This window comes from Phaethon aethereus (genome assembly GCF_964289735.1).
Source record: "Phaethon aethereus genome assembly, chromosome: 6".
Lineage (NCBI taxonomy): Eukaryota > Metazoa > Chordata > Aves > Phaethontiformes > Phaethontidae > Phaethon > Phaethon aethereus.
The window spans coordinates 16739576-16760539 of record NC_138580.1 but is presented as its reverse complement, the minus strand read 5'-3'; the positions used below and the strand labels follow the sequence as shown (position 1 = coordinate 16760539).

General features: G+C 35.9%; 1 protein-coding gene across 1 annotated transcript in view; it reads left to right on the top strand.

Moving 5' to 3' along the window:
- The window catches only part of MAP3K2 (mitogen-activated protein kinase kinase kinase 2), a gene marked incomplete at its 5' end in the record, with an annotated part of 47082 nt that overhangs the window by 19026 nt on the left and 7092 nt on the right, over positions 1 to 20964 (top strand). The window contains 10 exons of the mRNA XM_082001178.1: positions 1640 to 1758; positions 3464 to 3504; positions 6045 to 6144; positions 8003 to 8116; positions 8750 to 8849; positions 9792 to 9922; positions 12914 to 12993; positions 14874 to 14941; positions 17921 to 18016; positions 20689 to 20895. Coding sequence (XP_081857304.1) covers positions 1640 to 1758; positions 3464 to 3504; positions 6045 to 6144; positions 8003 to 8116; positions 8750 to 8849; positions 9792 to 9922; positions 12914 to 12993; positions 14874 to 14941; positions 17921 to 18016; positions 20689 to 20895 — 1056 coding nt within the window. The remainder of the gene's footprint in view (positions 1 to 1639; positions 1759 to 3463; positions 3505 to 6044; positions 6145 to 8002; positions 8117 to 8749; positions 8850 to 9791; positions 9923 to 12913; positions 12994 to 14873; positions 14942 to 17920; positions 18017 to 20688; positions 20896 to 20964) is intronic.

Genomic DNA, 20964 nt, shown 5'->3' with positions numbered 1-20964 from the left:
ATAAAGTAATTCCATCTAGGAATACAGTCCTGTTTAGATTTGTGATAGTCTTCAGTGTTTTGTGTGAGAGATGACTATTGAATCATATTGGATATTCGGTAAACTAGATTCTTTGCGACAATGCTTTGGTTTCCTTTGTATGTAATATGCTTCCTTAGTGAATGTTGGGAATTAAACCTCCTCCAACCAGCTGCTAAAAGAACAATTTAGTGTTTTTCTTATTGAGCACTAGAATAGGCTACAACACAATGAAATATTTTAACCTTTTTAATTGTGGCAAGTTTTGAAGTGTGTTTTAGTATGAGAAAGGAATGACTGTAAGCTGCAAGAATACCTTCACTTCTGCCTTTAAATATTGCTAGTAGAACTTGCTATTATAGATTTGCATATCTTAATAGAGCTATGAATAATGACAGCATGCGTGGCAAAGTTACTAATTTTCAGACCAGCTTTCTGATCTGTTAGTAATCTATTAAATTAGAACACCAAAATCACACAATTTCCTGATTTGCTGGTTATATTTGAATAGAGTGTGAAGGAATTATCATCATTGCTGAAGACCTGGAACGATTATTTGCTGACTTCAATGCTAAGTTCTTCTCAGGTCCATGTTTGAGAAATACCATTCTTTGTAAATCGCAGTACTGAGCTATGAATTATTCCACAAGCATATCCATTGTGAAGTAGTGTGAAGGGATACAGTCGACACCTTTGTAGATAAATTTTGTTACCTAGTGTTCTAGATGCATGTTGAGTATAGTACTGTTGCTGTGGCAAGGAATTAATAGAAAATACTAGTGACAAATAAATTTCCCTTAGTGATGGATGTGCAGGCTTTTGAGCTTTTAAGTGCTTTTCTGTCTTAAGGAGCATTGCAGTTCCAAGGCGAACATTGTCTAGCATGGCCTCAGGCCATCACAGCGGCAGCACATCATCAGGATTTAGGATTTTGTGTGAACTTGAATTATAAGCTGTGTAGCACTCTTGCCCCTAAATTGTCCCCTGGGTTCAGTGCTTCTGTATCTCCTTGTGAATTACTCCTGTAAGCTCTAAAAAACACCTACATTTGCAGTCCTGGAAAAGTTCTGTTGTGTTTTGTTTTTTAATTAGTCTATGGACCGTCAGCAGGTGCTCGGACAGTGGAGGTGTTTCCCTAGGAGCTTGTGGGTGCTTCCTATGTGCATGACCGTACCTGTTTAGGACAGAGGAAAAATGATTCAAAAGTACTTGCTTTATTTTATGAATTGGCAGGGTGGAGTATGATTTCTACTTAACATCTCATCCATGGACATGATTTGAAACAAAGTACATAATTATTTTCTTCTTCACCCTTGTCTTATTCATACAGTCTGCAGTTCGGTAGAGTTGTCAATCTCTGTTATGACTTCAGTTTTTTAAACCTTCCATTTAAGTGTGTTTACTGATTAAAGATGTTAATTTCCTTAAGCACTGTTAATGATAAATAAAAATGTTTGTAGTGTGGCAGTTCTTTCTTTTAATTTGGTAATTATGTGTTGAAGTGTAATATGGACTTTTAGATTTTAGGATAATGCCTGCCTAATTGTGAAATGAGACAGTAATGCACTTCAAATGTAACAGTCATTTACACTTCTCTTATCTGGTCTTTTTCTCTGAGCAGATGAGCAGCAAGCTTTGAATTCTATCATGCAGGATTTGGCTGTGCTTCATAAGGCCAGCCGTCCTGTATTGCCCCAGCAAGAAACAGGAAAACCAAAGTCATCTTCGCCTAAAAAACAGGTAATCTTTAATATCCTTACTAACCTATTGAACACTGAATATCCTGCTGTGACTTCTATAATTATTTTTCTTGCCAGACCAGTGAGCATATCAGAATGAGCTATTAGTCTCTCACATGTGCTGCCATTTTCTTTGTTCACATTCTTAAATTAGCAGCTGAATGAAACAGTGGCATTTCAGATCACATCATAGTGTATGCTTAAATGACTCTGATCCTGGTCAATTGAAGATCATAGGGGTGTTTGACACTGTATGTAGATTTTTTTTTTTTGTACTAGACTAATATGTCAAGGTGTGATAGCATCTCTTATTTGGAATGCTACTTTAGAATGAATTTTATAGGTGTACTAGATTGCTCAGTTGTCAGCTATGTCACACTAAAGAATGTCAGTACAGCAGCAGAAATGTACTTAAGCTCCTTTACTGCATCTTTGGCCTCAATTTTTTTGTTTGTTCATATGCTGGAGATGTGAGTTCTTTTCACCTCTTATTTTTCTTCTGCAGATACTGAACACAGATGGAAAAGTAGTAAATGAAAAGTAAATGAAAACTTTACTTGATAGGTTTGAACTACTATATGGAGAGATTAGGAGAGGAGAGGATGTGGATTTTTTACCCAAATTGTAATAGCCCTATTGAATTAACTATATGTTTATTTGATTGAATCCTTAATTGACAGTCCAGTATTTCATGAAACTTCATTTTGTGCACTCTTGTTTTAACCTCTTAAAGATCAAAGTATTTGAATATATGTGGCTCTTAAACTGTCAAAAACTGATGGCTACATCTTTTCTTTAAAAGCTGTCAGACTTCAGTATGTATAACACAGTGGTGCTTTGCTAGTGTCATATAACTCGCTGAGCTGTGACTTTAGACACTGAAGTAATGTGCATACATGATCCAAAATTATTTGAATATAATAAATGTTTAGAAAGTTAGAAGAAAAATAGTTGAACCACTTCTGAGTTTGTGTGGTAGTGGTGAGGGGGAAATATATGTTTGTCATTCTGTTTAAATTTGTGAATTTTGAAAGTCATCACTTATCAATCAAGTAGTTCTTTTGAAAGATATAACATTATTATTTGGATATAATCTCTGTGGTTGAATGCAGTTATTTTTTTCCCTGCAATAGCTGCTAATACAATTTTGATTCTTAAAATTATGATTTTGCAAAACAATTTAATTTCCATGTAACTGAAGGTATTTGCAGGTATCTTTTGTTATTGGGAAACTGACTGCGTGAATGCTGGCTTATTTACATGTGTGGGTTTCTATGGTAATGCTTATGAAACAAGCCTGGAATGCTCAGCTCCAAAGTGTACATAAAAACCTGTTCTGGTAGCTAAGTCTACCTGCCTATTCATGATAGAGAATTCTTTGGTAATCAGTTCCATGCTGAATTGGAAATCATGAATCTATTATAATGTTAAAATATATTGATGGAAAATAATGTGTTTACTTACAGAAGCATTTGTTGTATTTCTTAATCATTTTTTTGGTATTTTTTACACACTTTAAGCCTCTATCAGATATCTCAGCAGAAGCAGTTTGTTAAAATGCTTGGAGTATCAGAAAGGACAGAAAATAAATATAGAATGCTTAAGGATTTTACTTCTGGTATAGGATTATTGAATGGGGTTTCATGGCCTTCATTAAAGGAGATAGTAACAAACTAATAGTGGTTCCTTTATCTCTTTTCTAACAGAATGATGTTAGAGTCAAATTTGAACATCGAGGTGAAAAAAGGTAAGGTGGGAACACAGGAAGCAGTCTTGTCGTTTAATTATTTACAGAATTTTGGTGGAATCCTATCATAAAGTTTCAAATAAACTGTTCAAAGTGTTTCAGATTATCTGAGTGTATTTGGTTTGAGCTTAACCGTAATTTTGATGTAAACACAATTTAAAAAGAATTTATCTGTTTGAAATGTGGGCTCTAAGTATACATAAATGCAGAAGTATCTTGCTGTAGCTATGTCCCATGTTAAGCCTTCACTTGTTTACCCTTCAAATGGATGTTTGCAGCCTAGAACGATTGCTTAGGTAATTAGCATAGATTTTAAATGTGAGTAGACCAACAAGTAATTTTTTTGCTGCATCATGTGCATCATAAATGCATGATAATATATTGTTACTGTAAGACCCAGAGGAAAAAGCCTAGATCTTAAAGCTCAATATTGGATTGTACTTTGGAGGAACCAATCTGAGAACTGTAATAGCAAAATGTGTTAGAATTTAAATTAGATGGTTTCATTGACAATTTTGAATAATCAGTTAAAATTTATTTTCATTTTGTGTATGAGAGGTGAATGATGTACATGCTTAGAGTGTACAGACATATATCTCTGTGTATCTCTGCTCTGATGGCTGCTCAGGAGCTTTTACAGAAGTCGATCTACAATTCTACGCAGAACTGGTTTGTGGACAACTCGTTTTGTCTGTTTGTCTCTTTCTGGAAGCATCAACCTTCATTGTGCCTAGAGAAATGGTTATAGAGTATGATCTTTGAAAATACTCAGTGAAAAAGGACATAATATCCTGGTCACATTATTTGTCAATAGAAGTGGTAAATTCCTGAAGTAAAGATTGCTTCAGAATGAAACCTATGTTACTTCTTGGCAGTCCTTTCTGTCATGTGCAATAGATCAGGGTGTATCCATGCTGATGACAATATGTGCCCTCTTTTTACAGGGGGTAGTAAAATAGCAGTAAGTTCACTAGATACTAACATTCTTCAGCGTTCTATCACTTTTCTGAACATCACGTGTAACAGCGCATTGGTGATGGTTGAGTGCTGCAAGTAATTTGGAGGAAAAAAGTCTTTTCAAAAGCTTTGAAAATTGAGGACTCTTCTACCTAGCAATTTCTAGTGGAATAAGCAGATACAAGAATTTGCAACAGAGAACTGTTTACTCGTTGCAAGTGCATTTTTGTGGTTTATCTTAATTCACTTTCATAGTGGACTAAGTTAAACAATTCAGCATGAATACAAGCATAAAGTAAGTGTGTGGACAGATACCTTTCCCAAGCTATTATGCTGATGGGCCTAGCTCTGTTTTGGACTGTCCCAAGTAACTTCAGCCTGCTTGCGCAGGGGTACTGGGCAGCCCAGGCTCATTACTTAGCATGAGTTGTAATACTTTTGTTGCCTGAACATGTAGATCTAAAGATAAAATAATGAAATGATGCAAGAAAAATAAGTTATGCAATGGCTTTCTCACTAGTTTTTAAAAAGGGAAATGGAAAAGAGAAGTGATTCCAGAGTTTCTTTCGGTAGTGAATGTGGCGCTCTGTACCAAGGAGCGTGCGCTGTGATGGGCAGAGTTCCAGGCTTGCCAAACAAGTTGTTAAGTACAGTGAGAAATGGTGGTGTGTGTTTGTTTTAAGATTTTATTTTTTCAAAATCATTTTTAATTGGAAGTGGCCTGGTTTCTAGCCTCATTTCAGTGAGAAATATTGTTCCGTAACCAGCGTATGGAATTGAGACACTGGTAAAAGGGATGGTTACCCTTTGCTAATTTTTCTGCCTCAGAAAATTTGAGTGCTGTTTCTTTTTTGAATGTGAATTGAATGTACCTCACTAGCTTAGTCACTTCTAAAAACTTTTTTTTTTGTTTAATGGTGTTTTGTCTCAAATAGTACAGTAGTTTTCTACAGTAAAAGGTCAGTTACAGGCATTTTGGGCTATTTGGTTTGACAAGACATTCAGCTGTAGGTCAACAACTCAGATTTCCCTTTAACTGCGCCATTCTTACAGGAACACACTTGAAGCACCATTAGTAATGGACTCAACAGTTTGAGTGTGTAATTTATTATGGTAAAGATGATGACATTTAGTTACCTTCCTCAAATAAGTTAGTCTTCTGGATTTCCAGAAAATGCAGACTGTAGGAATAATTTTTCTCTGATGCTTATGCTTGTCAGCCTCTGGTACTCCATTGTCTTAGTTTTCTGAAGTAGAAAATTTTAGAATTTTCTAAGAATTTGCCCCTGGAATGGCAGCATGCAAAGCATTAGGTTAAGAAAGAAGCCATATGCAAGCGAGTAAAATAGTCATAATAAGATCTAATTTTATGTGTGATTATCCCTTATAACTTTTTCGCTGCTTTTCTCTCTTTTTCAATGACTCAAAATATGGAGGGCAGTGAATAAAGCATAGCCTCTTATGGTCTTTTTAGTAATAAATTCACTTCGAAGAGTATTCTTAAGTAATGAGTTGCCAGATTTTCATACTTATTTTTCATAAGTAATGGACAAAAATTCTTTATAACTTAAATTGCATTTCAGGATCCTGCAATTACCAAGGCCTGTTAAACTTGAAGATCTTGCAGCTAAAGCTAAAGTTGCTTTTGGACAGACTATGGACTTACATTACAGCAATAATGAGGTAATATTCTGCGTCTTCTAAATTCTCAGTGACTTGTACATTGAATATTTTAAGGCTGAAATTTGGTCTCATAAACAGTGAGAACCACTCTTGTGACAAAACTTATTCCTGTGACAAAATTACAGATATCTAATGTGTGTGTTCTCAAATATGTAAGGGTTGTCTAAATCGGGAAAGGCAGGAGATGCATGAAATGTTTTATGAGGAGAGTCATATCTTAATCATGTCTCAGACTTGACTGGGAATGCATAAATTGCCTTCCTGCTCTGCCACAGTCTTCTTGCATAACTTTGGGAAAGCCTTTACCTCTTTGAGCTTTGTCATGTTTGTAAATTTGAAATAACATTAATCCTTTCTTGTACGCTTTTTTTTCTTTAAGGATGGATCTTGTTAGATAATCGCTAGAATGTTGTATTTAGTTATGTTTAGACTGGAGAACTAGGCTTAACTGTTGCTCCTCTTCAAGTGGTTAGTTCACAAAGATTTCTTGGGAACAGTGCTAGCGATGTCAAGCCACTTATGCCTAATGAAGATGACTTCCGGCTTTCCTTTGAAGTAGAGATGGAATTATTAATAGGAAATATATTTACAGATGCAGGATCCGTTCTTAGGAGTTACTTTTGGTTTTTGCCTTGAGTCAGCAAAGTACATGGAGGATTATTCATGTGCTTGGTTATGCACAACATAATTGCTGTATCTAATCTGCATCTTTGCAGAAGAAAATGCCTGTAATTGCTGTTTGTTGGTTACTCAGTACCTTTCCAGGCACTTCTGTGAAACTGGTCCTCAAAATGAAGATTTCTTACAGAAGGCTTTTGGAGATTAGGAAGGTCAGAAAAAATGGCCATTCATGATGCTTTAGCCTTAGCTCCTTTCTCTGATAGATTTTTATGCATCTGAGCAGGTTTTCTGCTTGTCATCTTCTGCAGAAGTTGGCAAATCATCCTATCAGCTTTCAGAAATGTGATGGTAATAACCTGTCATTACCGTTAAAACTGCAACTTAATTTTAAGTGTGCTCATTTGTTATCAAGACCTTCATCTCTCATTCTCTTTTTTTTTTGTAGAAAAGTACTGTATTTCAGCTAATGATGTATTTGAGCCTCACTGACTGAGGCTGTTTGCAAGTAGAAAAGATTTTTAAAAATTTGTATTGCACCGTTCCTTTGTTACAAGCAGAAGTTGTAATTTACAACTGAAACCTAAGCCCAATTTTAATCATTATAGAACTCAGATCTCAAGTATACTTTAATGGCATATAATTTTCTGTTCTAAAGATATATATGTGCCAATTTAATTCTAATTAATTAGAATTAAGTAGATTCTAGTGAGGACTACAGTTGTTCCATGTGGATCACATCATGCCTGATAACTTCCTTAACAAATTCTGTTATTCGATGGAGAAGTTCTGTTAGTGGTATAAATTCAAGTAAATATAGTTGTAATATTGTGAGAGAGAAAAATGTGCTTTGTGCTCTATAAAATAGGAGTTATTTTTATTTACCTTGTAGACTTGCATTAATTTAGGGGGTAGCAAATACATTGACACTGTTGCACATGTTTCTCTGAAACTTGTAGGATATTAAGCTGTACATATGTAAAATGGTTGCTCCTTCATTGTGAAGACTTGTTCCGCCATGCGGTACCTATTGAAGGCATCTGAAGGAAGAGTTAAGGTTGAACTTCAGACATTTTGGTGGTAACTTAAGGCATCATTTAATAAAATTTATTTTCAAGTTATTTGGAAGGAAAGGAAAGACAGCATCAGTTTATTTGTTTCTCTGCACTTGACTTCCTCGTTTGTTCCTCGTGTCCTGTTTAAGATATCTTTTTTTTTTTCCCCCCCCCCATTTTTGTAGCTTGTAATTCCATTAACCACACAGGATGACCTGGACAAAGCTGTTGAACTGCTTGACCGTAGTGTTCATATGAAAAGTCTCAAGATACTACTTGTAATACATGGAAATACACAGGTATGAGTTGACATGCTAAGTGTCTTTTTCCTCAGTTTTTATATTGAAATATAATTTGTATTGCTTCTTAAGGATGACATTTTCCCAACTGATTGCTTCTTCAGTTCACTTTTAGCATATATTAGCCTTTTGTATTGACTCAGTTTTAACTTTTCCCTAGATCCTGTTCCTCCCTCTTTGCTTGCCTCCCATATAGTCCTAGAAAAGTGTTCCTTAACAGGGTGATGATGTGATGCAAATTTGAGAAGCTCATATAATTTTAAGTAAATGTAGTTATTTGAAACTGTTTTTTAAGTCATATGCTGGTGACACTCCTTTGTAGCAAGTTAAATGTTTGTTGTAGCAAACAGTAGTGGTGGCCTATAGACTAAATAGTGAGTTATTTTGGTATTATTTATCACATCACAGCCCTGATGTTGGTAGGATTTGTACACTAGTACATATTGAAAATTATTTTTAAATATTGAGAATGAGCTACTAAAATAGATTAATTTTGACATAAATTGACCAGCTTCTTTTTGACTGATTCAAAAATGGAATGTGTTGCACAAAGCCTTTAAAAGTTTGCACAGTATTTTCATTGTCAGGAGTATAAAGTAGTAATTGCAGTTTGTAATATATACGCATTTTCAGTCACCCAGTGTAAATAACGTGGAACCCTTGCCCTCACTGGAAGATTTAGATAACACAGTGTTTGGTGTGACAGACAGAAAAAGGCGGCTGTCTGTAATAGGTAAGCTACATATTTCAGTAGTTTTAATTGTAAAACCTTTTCTTCTGTAATGTTCTTTTCATGAAGATCTTGCTCTCAACATAGACTGTTTGAATTTCTCTCACTCATTAATGACTCATCATACTATAGAGTTTGCACTTGAGGGAGTGGATTTTGAATTTTATGTCAAAGGCGGTTTAAATATATAGTATAGAAAATGAACCAAAAAAAAAAAATCACAAGTAAACAAAACTATGTAGAATTATTTGAGGTAACTGATGAGTATCCTAAAAAGTTGATGTTAGTGCTCCCCTTTTTTCCAGATACAGGAATGAATTACTGAAAAATCTGTTTCTTTATGTGGCAGTGCATTTCCTTGCTCAGTTTAGGACTCCCATATTTTTTTATCTTAATGTGTGAACATTTGTTTAAGATACTTATTTTGTGATTGATATAACCTTTTTGCCTAAAAAGTTGATGTGATGTTAACTTCCAAATTTAGTTAAGCTAGAGAGTTTAGTGAATAATTTTTCTGGCAATTAATTTATTATGCATTTATTATGAATAGAGGTATTCGTGTTTTTGCAGATGCAATATTCTACAAAATAAAACTGAAATTCTCAAGAGCAGAAAGGATTGGTTGACATGGGTGGAAGGGTTTGGATTTTTGTTTTGTTTCAAAGAAGAAATTTACCCAGCAAGATGTCGGGCAAATTATGTATTTGTTCCTATATTATGAAAATTCTTTTTAATGCCATTGAGGCAACCCTGCCTTGAATTTTTCATAATTTCTGGATTACAGATTTTAAATGCTATACTTAAATCTTGTATTGCATAGGCATTTGGGAAATTTCTAAAGCAGGAAGTGAATCCAGGCAGGCTCAGTGCCTATGAAGCATTTGAATAAAGACCCTGGATTGTGGGTTAGTGAAGTGACTCTGACTAGCCGCCTTCTTTCAAAAGGTTCTAATACTCGTGATAGGAGTTCGCCTCCTCCAGGATACATTCCAGATGAGCTGCATCAGGTGGCCCGAAATGGGTCCTTCACCAGTATCAACAGTGAGGGTGAATTCATTCCAGAGAGTATGGATCAGGTATGTGTGTGTTTTATTAAAATTGAAGTTTTTGTTAGATTGATTTTTGAAATACTGCTGTTCAAGAAGAATATGGAATTGTTAGAAAGAACAGCTAAAAATTATGACAACCCTAGATAATGTGATCCATGAGAAAAAGTTAAAATAATTGTGGTTGTTTAGTCTTGTAGAACCTGTTTTTTCTCTGTAAGTCTCTTCAATTATTTAAATATGTTGCTACAGGGAGAAAGACAATATTCTTAATTACCATGATAGTTGAGTGAGGCAGTCCTATATATAAATTACAGCAAGAGATGCCTACATTATAAAGCACAAAAGCCTTCAATTTAATGAGAAGGATATGTAAGCAAGACCAGTTTTACAACTTTCCCAGGTAATCAAAGCAGGTTTTAAAGAAAAGTTTGGATCTTTAAGAATTATTTGGACTCAGTTGATATTCTGTTGGGGTAGAGGCAAGGGGATGGCGATGGGCCTGGTACAAACTTTCCAGTCACGTTGGCAGAGAGGGGGCATGGTGTCACAAATGTATGCTATTTTGTTCTCCTTATTCACCTGCATTATTGATGTGGGATATCAGCACACTTAGCATGAATATAAGTCCTGCTCTCTGAATATGAAAATTGCCCTTAAAAACAGCAGGAAAAGATGGAGGAATGTAATGGCTCACAGAATTGGCAATGGAGGAAGAGATATTTTAAGGAGGGGGGAAAAAAAATACTGCTGCAAACCCAAATCACTTCAAGTTCTTGTTGACATTGGCACTGTATTCACAAATGGCAAGAGGCAATGGTTTTTATGAGCCGACTAAATGAGAGACAGATGATAGAATAAAAATAGAGGCAAAGAGATTGTGCAATTTGTTGCACAATTTTAATGACTGAGCTTGGAATAGAGACTGAATTTCCTAATTTCCAGACCAGGGTGCTATTCATTATCATAGCCATGTGGTCAGATCCAGCCCAGGCCTGCATTCATTCAGTGAAATGATTACTGTTGGCCTGGGCAAAGTTGGTTTTGGTCACTGACTGGTCAGACAGATGATCTCTGAGGCACAGGATGTCTTTGCATTCCAGAGTATTCAAGAAACATGTAACCTGTTATGTACGCGTTGCTGGGTAAACTGTCAGCAGGGTTTAAATACAGGAATTTTACTTTCATAGGAAGCCAGGTTAGTTCAGCCTAAGCAGCCTTGAGAGCTGGATTGGAGTGTCAAGAACTCACAACCTCTGTTTGCTCCATTCCCCCTAATTTGCCACATCACCTTGGCAAGTGTTGACTGTGCTGCCTACATGTCACAGCCTGCCCCACAAAGACAAGAAGGGAATTTAGGAGTTGGGGGGCTTTGCTCTGCTCTCCTGTTGATCTGCCTGAGCACAGCTATTCACACTCTCACAGCAGAGCCCACACTTTCTCTACAGCAAAGATGATGGGTTAGATAGAAGTGGGCCGTGGTCTGCCAGTTGGACCATACTGCATTAAGTTACAGCGGTAATTAATCTGGCAGCAAATGCTTTTTTCCCTTTCAGTACCCACTGCTCAGCATAAGAAAAGGGGACTATAATTGCTGAACCTGTGGTAAATGTTGCCCTCCCCAGTACAGAGTTCATTTAAGTGTCTGAGTTTGCAGAGTGCAAACTCACTTTCTGGACACTATTTCTTTAAGAATTGGTGCTTGGCAAAGTATGTGCCCAGGACCTTTACGATGCAGCCTGGACCATAGAAATTGGAGGGGCAACTGCTTAATTTACAGCTAAAGACTGGCATCCAATTAATAGTTATTATATAATATACCAAAACAAACTTTATTTTAGGATTAACTCATTTTAAGACAACAGATGAGCTTTCCACTCTGTTTTTGAGGGGCAGTCTGGTAAAATTGTCACATTCAATAATTCAAAATTTAGATTCTGTTTCCACTTCTTTTGAAAAATAAGTCTGCAAAACATTTGATTGCTTTACTGCAATGGAGAAGGGAGAGATGTTTGCCTGTCATCATACTTAGGACTTTAAGGGTGGTAGTGTGAGATAAAAGAAAAGAATGTCAGCCAATAGAAATAGATGATAGTCAGCAGGATTGCTCTTTACCATCAATCCATTTCATTTTCTCTGGATTAGAGTTTGAGCAACCAAGAAAGTGTTGATGATTATTTTCATTATGTAATAGATCTGGCTGAGATAGTCAGTTTTATGACTTCTTCAGACTGATACATGCCAGATTTCACACAGCTCATGAGCATTGATTACTAGGTTGTCAGAAGTGTTTTAGGAAAATATCTTTGTTTTTGTAAACTCCAGCTTCAGATGAAAGTTTATTTTATTTGAAACAGGATTTTGCGTTGGGTGAAAAGTGAGTGTGTTTATAAATTTTATGCCTTCTCCCTCTTTCTCCTTCCATTTTGTCTTCAGTTCTATTTAAAATTCTGTGTAAGTCAGTTGGAGTCCTAACCAGAGATAAATGTTTAAAAGCTTATTACAGTATTTGGTTTTAGCTGTTTTCTGTGACTTATAGTTGGACAAACTTAAACCATTATACAGATTATGTAAATTGCATTCCTCACAATCTGTGTCATATTTGAAATTTTTTTTTTTTTCTGTGATGACAACAAAACCCACTTTTTAAACTGTTGGCTTTTTATCCTTTAGAGACTGTATTTTTGTTATTCTGTTAAGCTACTCATGCAGATCTTGAGCCAATGTTAAGACACAATGGCGTATACAGGAAGAATGTCGCAGTACAACTTGTTCGGTACAAAGCATGATGCAGGATTAAATATCTTAACTATATTCTGGTTAGATGTGAGAAAAATGACAGAATCATTTCAGGAAAAAGAATGTAATGCAGGTTCAACTATGGAAGCTAACTTTTTCTCTAGTTCTCTCTATTTCTGGTTTGGTTTTGTTTTTTATTAGGTGTTTCAAAGCAGAAACCTTCAAGCATTTTGAAAACAAAAAATTTAACTTGTTGGTCTTTCTCTGCTTGTTATTTATTAGATGCTGGATCCATTGTCTTTGAGCAGTCCTGAAAACTCTGGCTCAGGAAGCTGTCCCTCACTTGACAGCCCTTTAGATGGGTAAGAATTACTTACATTCATTATTTATCTTTATTAGACTGCATAATGTACCAGTTGTAACATATAACTCTCCAGAGACAGCTATTACTGAACTTCTTCCAGAAATTCCTCTGTAAGTTATAGTCCATTTATAAAAGCTTATTGAAGCTTAATTGCTTACTAATGCACAGAAAATGGAAGTAGCTTTTTTTATACTATTTGCATTTGAAACACAAAAATTTAGACTTCAAATCCTACAAATATGTACTGAAGGTTTTTATTAAATTTTGCCAATCTTCCATGTACGTGAAGTATATTCCCTAATAGTGAGCAACCCCGCCAAATTTACATTTCTTAGGTACTGCTATGACATAAGCTTCCCTTTTCCAAGGTTGAGCATACCCAATTCAAGAAAGAGGGTAGAATCATTTAAATACATCAACAGACATTCCTCTCCTTTTCTTTGCAATTACTGTCCGTTCCTCTCCCCTTGTTCCCATTGCAGACTTTCCACTTATTTTTCTGTGTTTAAACCTGTCAGTTAGCAAGAGGCAGCGTGTACTGTGGTGGGTCTGGAGATCTATTTTGATTGATCTCTTAGGAGACTGATGTGCTTTGAGAGGGTCACTGTCCACATCAGCCACCCGATAAGCCAAACAGAACATACTCCTGTTTGGCTTACGGCTGGTCAGGCAAATAACCTTGGGTCTTAATGTTGTTCAAATTGGCTACTCCTTTATTTGGAACTGCTATACAAATAATGCTGCTAATTATATTTAATTAGTAGAAGGGTAGAAAGTTGGAAATCATTGCCTGTGGTGATTAATCAGAGCTATAGTATTCCTTTTCATTTGAGAGCATGTGATTCAAGGACACAAATACATTTGGTCTAACAAACAAATTTTGGAGTTAAATAATAAATCTCCATTTCACAAGCAAGAAAATAAACATGAAAAGTATTTTGTGGTTGGAGTGTGACAGGTTATACACACAGTGTTTAACGTAGCTACATAGGATAGAAGTTGTACCAAATGCCAAATTTTTAGGTTTTTGTGGGGTAGGGGTGAGTGGAAGAAGGGGAAACAAAGCAATCTGCATTTCACTCGCTTTTCTTCTTCAAAACTTCTTTTGGTTGATGTTAATTTATTTCATTTGTCACCTCTACTTAGTTCCCCCCCCCCAATACCTCCTACAAAGATGTAGGTTTTGTGTCTCCATTTAGCTTCTGTTACCCATTAGAGAAATTCTTGCCAGAAAAAGGAGGACACTGTTTTGGTATGTTTATGGAAATATACTGTAATCGGTTGCTCTGACTGGCAATCCCATCCATTCCTTTTGGTGGCTGGGAGTTACATACCAACTGTGGGTAAGAAACAATGTGATCATGTAAGAACCAAAAATTCTTCATCATTCTATAGCTCAATAAAATCACTCTCTTAATCCTATGACTTTCATGGAGAGAAGAGGAAATATTTTGAGACATTCTGCATTTCTTTGGTTAAATTTCCACAAGAGTTTTTGTAGTCTGTGTAAGAGATTTTTGCGATTCTGTAAACCTTTATGTTTAGCTATAAAGGTGTTAAACATAATAGTGCTCCTTTGTGGCTGTACTTGTGATAATTCATGTTTTTACTAATATCATTGCTCATTAAGAGAGTCTGTTGCTTTCTTACTATGTTAAATGCAATAAGCAAGTTTTTCCACTGTTACTGATCCTGAGTTGTTATTGATACCTATTAGATTTTATTTTCGAAATTGTGCTCCACATTTGTAAACAGGTGCAGCAACTTGTATAGCAATAACTTTTCATCAGTCATAAAGAATTGTGAGGCAGTAAGATTAAACGTTTAAGTACTAGATTAACAGCAGTTTTTAGATGCTGTATGTTTTTACACTTGCAGAGACAACTATCCCAAATCTCGGATGCCAAGAGCACAGAGTTATCCAGATAATCATCAGGAATTCTCAGGTGGGCAAAAATCACTGGACATACTAGCTTTCCAGAGCTCTTCCTTTTGCAAATAATAGGGCTTAGAAGGGAAGCTCACACTGAGAGGTATTATATTACACAAACTTAATATGGCAGGAGAAAACAAATGCACACAGTAAAAAATATGGTGAAATATAAGATCTTCCAAGTGTTTTCTTCTAGGTTACCGTGTGTAACACCACTGTTAGTGTGCATAGTATAACTTACCTGCTTCTCTGAAAAGAACAAATGATGCAGTGGGTAGGGGCACACCACAGTTTGGTAAACTGGACTGTAATGTCTATCTCTAAGTTGGCACATAACCTGGGTTAATTTATTTAATTTTGGAGTGCTATGGCTTAACCCCAGTAGGCAGCTAGGCACCATACAGCTGCCTGCTCACTCCCCCGCAGTGGGATGGGGAAGACAATTGGACGGGTAAAAGTGAGAAAACTCATGTGTTGAGGTAAAGACAGTTTCATAGGTAAAGCAAAAGCTGTTCATGCAAGCAAAGCAAAACAAGGAATTCATTCACCACTTCCCATCAGCAGGCAGACATTTAGCCATTTCTAGGAAAGCAGGACTTTATCACACCTAACGGTTACCTGAGAAGACAAACGTCATCACTCCAAATGTCCTCCCTTCCTCCTTCTTTCTCCCCCCTTTTATTGCTGAGCACAAAGTCATATGGTATGAGATATTCCTTTGGTCAGCTGGGGTCAGCTGTCCCAGCTGTGGCCCTTCCCAGCTTATTGTGACCCTCCAGCCTACTCGCTGGTGGGGTGGGGTGAGAAACAAAAAAAGCCTTGATGCTGTGTAAACACTGTTTAGCAATAACTAAAACATCCCTGAGTTATCAACACTGTTTTCAGCACAAATCCAAAACATAGTCCCATACTAGCTACTATGAAGAAAATTAACTCTATCCCATCCAAAACCAGTACATGGAGCCTTCATTTTCTTCTATGTGAAATGAGGATCATTTTGAAGTGCTCATGACTTGTGTAATTGAAAGCACTGCAAAGTGAAAGGATGAAGGAGAACTGTGTGCTGTGCCTATAAATTAATCACTACCACTAAAGTTGGTTTCATACAACATTCTAGCTTGAATCCAAGTCCTTGTGCATGGTTCAGGATACGAAGTGCAATGAGTGACCTTGAAAGTGCTTTAAAGTGTCTCTCACGGACATGCCTCGCTACAGAATTTTGCTGTTGAACAATAATTAGCTTCCAGTAACTCTGGGGTGTTTTGTGGGTTTTGGTCTATCATATACTTTAAAGCTTCTTTTATTTTGCTTTTGAAGATAGCTATAATGGTGTGTTTTTTCTTCTAAGGATTCTAGAGTGCTTAACAGATTGCACCACTTTTCAATGAAAACAAAACTAAAACTATGTTTAAGAAGCATTTAGGTAACAGAGATAAATACCAAAAAAGTTGGAAATGTCATAAATTAGTTTGCCTTTGGTAATCTTAATCTAGTTTACTTGTGTGTGTGTTTATTACAATTACTTTTCTGATAAGATGATCTTGTGGTATTTTTTTTTGGTGATGTTTTTGTTTTGTTTTTTCCTGTGGGATGCTCTGGTATTTTAACAACGGGATACACAGAAATCATTAATTCTATATTCAATATTTATTCTCATGATTTGATGTGTAACAAAACCAGAATAGTATCTAGATTCAGAAAAAATGTCCATCTGGCCTAGTCTTTTCTCCTGCCACAACCAGTAGCGGGTGTTTATAGAAGACCGTGTAATATTCCTTCCTCAGAATATATTTGTAGTCATGTATGGCTTAAAGGTTCTACAAATGCAAGATGCTCTTCTGTGATATGATTGATTTTTTTTTTTTCCTTCCACAATTTTTTTCCAGTACCTATTTCAACTTACAGAAAATTTTTCAGTATCAACAGTATGTTGTGACAAGAAGTTGTGCAACTGATTGTTTTATGAAGTAGTATTCCCTTTATGATTTTTTTTTTTTATTACAGACCTCTTTTTCTTTCTCTTTGAGCTCTTCTTTTCTTGTCTAGAGGCCTACATTCCTTACAGAGAAGTAATTTAGTGTCTTTGATCATCTCTGTACTTGTAAACCTTTTCCAGTTTTACTAAACCCTTTGAAATGGGGTAGACCAAAACTTTGTTCAGTATATCTTAATGATTTACAGCATTTGATTTGCTGCTTGGCCAATACAGAGCATTCAGCTGCTGCTTTATTGGAACTCTCTATCACAATCCTTTACACTAGCCTACACTGAATTTCATCTGCCATTTTAACATCGTCACGTAGACTTTTAAGGGCTTTCTGTAATACTTCTGTTGGCTTTATTTCTCCAAATTATTTTGTGACCTTGCTATTCATCATTCTGTCCAGAGAATTCATGCATAAATAAACTGCATGAGTTGTAGCCCAGACTCTTGTGGAACTGTTGACCATTTACTCCCATCTTATGTATTTATCATCTAACCACTTATTTATGCACAAAGGACTTTTCCCTTTACCTTATGAATACTTTTCTCCTTTTATAGTTTTTAAAAGAGGACCTATTGAATGTGTTTTACCATTGACTCATTTGCCAGTTTTTCATATTTATGCATCTTTAAATTTATTTATTTGTAATAGCTTCTGCCAATTTTCCTGGTGAACTGTAATTTCCCAGAATTTCTCTAGAAACTATTTTTAATACTGGAGTAATTAGGCATGCTGCAGTCCTCTGACATTCTTTTAAGCAAGAGGTTGCAACTCACTTGAGATATTGAATTCACGCTCCTTTGGAACTTTTGGTTGAATGTCCTTTTAGTTTGTGTGATTTGTTAGATTTATGGGTTTTGTTCTATAATCTTCTTTGCTCTGATGCTTCAACTTGAAGCATATCCTCTGATATGTTCCCCCATTTTTAAGTTTATAATACCAAACTGATAAATTTAATATGTTTTTGCTACATTTTAAGTTTTGAAATGTATCTTCTTATTTTCTAGTAGAGTATGATATCCCAATATTTGAGAAATTTGGAAAGGGGGGGACTTACCCCCGAAGATACCATATTTCATGTCATCAACAAGACTACAATGACGGTAAGTGTGAATACTGAAAGATTTGTACTTTATTAATCTATTGTTCTCTTCTTAAAAGATGCAGAAGAAAATTCAGATTGTAAAATCTTAGTGAATTAAAATATTTAAGAAATAAAAAGCTTAAATTCTTTCCCCAAAATCATTTACTGAACTTGTAATGATTGATAGAGCTGCTGAGCAGTCTTACCTCTGGTAAAGTTATGGATTACAGAATTCAGGACTCATGCACAGCTATGAAAATGTTCTCTATCTTTGGCCATGCATGAGTCTTCCAGTGTAAGCTTTTCACATTTGTGACCCTTTTCTATCCAAAGTTGGTATGTCAGTTACTTTGTCATTTCTTGTTTTGCTTAAAAAAAACCAAATACAGTGAAGTTCCTATTACCAGTTTCTCAGATTAAAAGAGTAAATAAAATTTAAGAGCTGTAATTTAAACAAAGAATTAACAATTAGCTGGTGGAGTCAATTGTTGAAATGCAAGACAGTGCCTGCTGATGTGGCCACAAAACTGATTTGGACAGTAATAACATTAATGTAAATTCAACACAAGTTAAATTTCCAAAGGAAGGAAAGAGGCGCAGCTGAAGGATTCTCTGGCTTGAAGGTGTGTCAAGCACTGGTTGTGAAGTATTAAGAAACTTCTCCAGAGACCAGATGGTTTCATTTGCAGTATGGAAAGAGCACAGCAATAAGTGGAATTCTGTTACAGAAATCACAGAAATACTAAACTGAAGGACTGCAAAGCAGCTTCGGTCTAGTCCTTTGCTCTAAGGCAAGATTAAAGAGGCAAAGATACGTCACACTGACTTTTAAGTAAACTCTAAATTGATTTTAAGAGATGAGATACTCATTTTCTTCAGATGACTATCTTTGAAGATAGCTTATCTTATCACTTCCCTTTCTCTGTCTCCTAAACCATTTTTCCTGCAAACGAAACTAGTAACTAGTTACTCCATATTAACACAGTGAAAAATTGGTCACTGCCCATATGTAACACTACATCACACACACATCCGTTTTCTCGCCTCATTTTTATTCTTTCAAGCCTTAAGCCTTATCTCAGCCACTTCTGCAAGCCAGCTTTTCTTTTATTCTTTAAATAAATTTTCCTGGTCTCTTCTCCATTCTTGTAGTGGCTGAAACTCAATAGAGTACTCTAGCTGAGGCTTTTCTTATGGCTGCTTTATGTATAACATAGGATACAACCATGACTAGGTATGTAACAGTTGTGTTCATACATTCCAGAATGACGCTTTTTTTCATAGTCACTATGCTGACAGATGTTCAGTCTGTGGCCTGTTATAGTTCCTATATCCTTTTCTACATGACTATTAGCCAACCAATTACTTTACACATTGTGGTTTCTGCATTTGATTTCTCTTCAAGTATGTATGTTGCACTTCCCTACTGAATTTCATCTTGTTGATTTCTGAATCATCTCCAATGTACTAATATCATTGTGAATTTTCATTTTTATCTTAAACGGACTTCCAGCCACACTTGATGTCATCTGAAATATTTCAGTGTATTATGTTCCATCATCTATACATCATCAGTTGAAATAGTGTATGGAATTGGACTGAAGGTAAACCTTTGTTGGGTGTCCACTTAAATTATCCTCCCCTTTGAGAAATCACTGATAACTGCTCTGAATCTGTCTTGAGCATACTCTACATAGTAAGTTGGTCTACGCAACACATCACTAGTTAGCTTATGAGAATGTCCCGAGGAAATGGGGCAACTGGATTAGCTACATGTGACAAGCTAATTATGGCTGGTTTATCACCTTATTATCTTGTCAGTAGTTTATAAAACTGCCTAATAATTTGTTTGCATATCTTTCTCGGAATTTAAATTGGCCACACTAGTATATAAATCTGAGTCTACTTTTTCAAAGATATTTTATCTGCTGCCTTCAGTCTCCTGGGAGCTCCTTCTCCAGTGTAATACCTAATGAATCAGAAACTCCTTCAGCTATTTCTATGAGTTCTGTAGGATGAAACTTCATCAAGCTATGCTGACCTAAAAATGTTCTCTATCTAAGTATATTAACATGAATTGTGTTAGTCATCTGGTTGTAATTAATCTTTTTGAAGATCAATTCCATTTTTTTTATTCGACTCTGTAGCCATCTCTGAATTATGCATTGGGGGTGATTTTTTTTCTTTTTTCTTTTTTTTGTCTAACTGTTGATTCCATGTGTAGGTCTTTCTCTGCGTTCAATTCTTACTAGTTTGCAGGATGAAGATGCCAGCCTGGGCACCACTGGAATGTGAACATCTCTCTCGCTCTCCTGTTTATCAGAAGTTTGGTATTTGCACCTTAATAGAGCAATAAAAATAGAGGCAGGGCATTTTCCTTTCTCCTCTCTCAGGCCTCCAGGTTTCTGAAGCATGTCGGTTATATTTCAGAACAGTTCCAGAATTTGGTCCCAATTTTGGTCACTTAAATGTAAACCAGTTTTTGATTCAGTCTAATACTTAGATATATCTGTGATGTTTATTTTTTCTAGGTGGAAAGTTAAAGCACTAAGTTTCATGATCAATTACATCATCATATGCTGTGGAATATTTGAACTACATTATGTGGAATTTATTAAGTACTTGCATACAGACATTGCATAGCAGTATTTTTTGTCGTGTAACATTAGTGTTCTTTGTATGTTGTTGAAGGTCGTAAAACTTTTCCAAGAGCCAGAAGGACTCAGGGGAACAGTTTCCGATCACCAGTTAGTTTCAGTCCCACTGATCACTCGCTGAGCACCAGTAGCGGAAGCAGCGTCTTTACGCCGGAATATGAAGATAACCGAATGAGGAGAAGGGGAAGTGACATAGACAATCCTACCTTGTCAGTCATGGACATCAGCCCACCCAGTCGCTGTAAGTTAAGGCACTTTGTGAACACCACTGTAAAACTCTCTTACCTTTCAAGTATATCATGTCAAAACT